The following is a 2,641-nucleotide window of genomic DNA, read 5'->3' on the forward strand; positions in this document are numbered from 1 at the left end:
TGTTGCCCAGGCGGGTCTCGAACCCACAGGCTCAAGCAATCCACTCACCTCAGCCTCCCAAAGCACGGGTTTACAGGCTGAGCCACTGAGCCCGGTTCAGGTTACATTTTTAAAAAGTTTTCTTTTTCGGTGGAGCTCAGTGGCTCAGCCTGTAATTCCAGCACTTTGGGAGGCGAAGGCAAGTGGATTACCTAAGCCTGCAGATTCAATACCATCCCAGACAACTTGGCGAGACCTCGTCTCTACAATAAATCAAAAATTAGCCGGGTGCCGTGGCATGTGCCTGTAGTTCCGGCTACTTGGAAGGCTGAGGCAGAAGGATTGCCGGAACCCAGCAGGTCTACGCTGAGAGGGCCATGAGCGTGCCCACTGCACTCCAGCATGGGCGATGGAGTGAGACTCCAACTCAAAAAACAAAACAAAAAAAACATGTAACCCAAGTAGAAAACAAAGAGCAGTAGCAGAGGTGGTGCCACCTCGGAATTCCCTTGTCTCGTTCCAGGGAGGGCTACAAGACATTCTTCAACACGCTGTACCATCACAACATTCCCCTCTTCATCTTTTCTGCGGGCATTGGTGACATCCTAGAAGAAATCATCCGGCAGATGCAGGTGTTCCACCCCAACATCCACGTCGTGTCCAACTACATGGATTTTGATGAAGATGTGAGCTGGGAAGCAGGGAGGATGGGGACCCCCAGCCCAGGCGCCTTGCCCTAACCCAGGAGGGAGGGGAGGGAAGACAGTCAGGTCTCTGCCCTTGGGCCATTACAGTTATGCAGGGGTTACTCTCAGGGCCCTGTATTTGGTGTGTGGCTGGTAGTTCTGCCATGGAATGCCTAGTTTATGGGTCAGCCCAGCCCCATGTCCCTGTCTCAGGTCATGTGCCCTCCTGGTTCCTGAGGGGCTTAGACTTTGCCTTGTTTTTCCCAGAGATGGGCAGCTCCGGCTTACCCCCATTCTGACTTCTTCCTGTGGTGAGGATGTGGCTGTGGCCAAGCAACAGCATGCTGTCACCTGAACAGCATTTAGGTCACGAGCATCATGCTTCCACCAGGATGGGTGATCAGCAGTATCTGGTGGCTCCCGTTAGTTTAAACCAGGAATTAAGAGGCCCCATGGTAAATATTTTAGGCTGTGTGGGCCGTGCTGTCTCCGTTATGGCTGTTCCATTTTGTTGTTATAACATAAAAAAGCAGGCACAGGCAATATGGGAAAAAGTGTGGCTGAGTCCCCATAAAACTTTATTTATAAAACAGGTCAGGCTGGGCTCAGTGGCTCAGCCTGTAATCCCAGCACTTTGGGAGGCCGAGATGAATGGATTACCTGAGCCCGTGGGTTCGAGACCTGCTTGGGCAACTTGGTGAGACCTCATCTCTACAATAAATCAAAAATTAGCCGGATGTGGTAGCACGTGCCTGTAGTTCCAGCTACTTGGAAGGCTGAGGCGGAAGGATCGCCGGAGCCCAGCAGGTCGAGGCTACGGTGGCTGGGAGAAGCTACTGCACTCCTGTCTGGGTGACAGAGTGAGACTCCAACTCAAAAAAAAAAAACAAAACCAAAAAAAAAGGTCATGCTGGGGACAGTGGCTCATGCCTATAATCTCAGCACTTTGAGAGGCTGAGGCAGGCGGATCGCCTGAGCCCAGGTGCTCAAAGTTGCTGTGAGCCTTGATGATGTTATTGTACTCTAGCCTGGGCGACAGAGTGAAACCTCACCTCAAAAAAACCAAAACAAACAGGCCAGATCTGACCAGGGGCCCTCATTTAGATGACAGTGAAGTTTGGCATCATCTGTGAACCAACCAATGCTATGTTGGTTCCTATAGCTCTTCTGTCATCTCTCATCTTGATTGTTTAGGGTTTCCTACAGGGATTTAAGGGCCAGCTCATCCACACGTACAACAAGAATAGCTCCATGTGTGAGAACTCCAGTTACTTCCAGCAGCTTCAGGGCAAAACCAACGTCATCCTGCTGGGAGATTCCTTGGGGGACCTCACCATGGCTGAAGGGGTTCCTGAAATGCAGAGCATTCTCAAGATTGGCTTCCTGAATGACAAGGTAGGTGGCAGCCAGGTCCTCCCCTCCTCCCAGGTTTCCTCTCTGGAATTCCTGTTAACCGATGCTCGTAAGCACCTCCTGCGTGCCGGACACTACACCGTGTTGTGGGCACAGAGTGGGACACACGCCTCCTTCTTTTGGAGGCCATCATCACCTATAAACAGAGATAGCCAGCAGCGACAGCTATGTGCTCACCACATGACCCGATGACAGTAACAGCTGCGTGCTCATCACATGACCCAACGGCTAAGACAGATGTGTTCTCATCACATGGCCTGACAGGCTGTGTAGTCACCACGTGGCCTGACGTGAAGACAGCTGCATGCTCACCACATGGCCAGGCCATGACAGCCGTGTACTCACTACATGGCCCCAACACAGGAGTGCAGAGAGAGTTGTGGTGGGTTTGCTGAGGGCTTATCATGTGTGGGCACTGTGCTCAGCACTTCACAGATACTAATCCATTTAATTCTTTTTTTTTTTGAGTTGGAGTCTCTCTCTGTTGCCCTGACTGGAGTGCAGTGGCCGCTCCCGGCCACCCCAGCCTCGACCTGCTGGGCTCCAGCGATCCTTCTGCCTCA

At 52.0% G+C, this 2,641-nt stretch overlaps 1 protein-coding gene across 3 annotated transcripts in view; it reads left to right on the forward strand.

Annotated features, from left to right (window-relative positions):
* The window catches only part of NT5C3B (5'-nucleotidase, cytosolic IIIB), a 16,236-nt gene that overhangs the window by 10,954 nt on the left and 2,641 nt on the right, over positions 1-2,641 (forward strand). For all 3 annotated transcript variants that reach the window (XM_008071927.1, XM_008071928.1, XM_021719530.1), the window contains exons 7-8: positions 503-665; positions 1,860-2,060. In XM_008071927.1, coding sequence (XP_008070118.1) covers positions 503-665; positions 1,860-2,060 — 364 coding nt within the window. The remainder of the gene's footprint in view (positions 1-502; positions 666-1,859; positions 2,061-2,641) is intronic.

The sequence above is a fragment of the Carlito syrichta genome, unplaced genomic scaffold (genome assembly GCF_000164805.1).
Source record: "Carlito syrichta isolate Samal-C Ts95f unplaced genomic scaffold, Tarsius_syrichta-2.0.1 Scaffold314793, whole genome shotgun sequence".
NCBI classification, from domain to species: domain Eukaryota; kingdom Metazoa; phylum Chordata; class Mammalia; order Primates; family Tarsiidae; genus Carlito; species Carlito syrichta.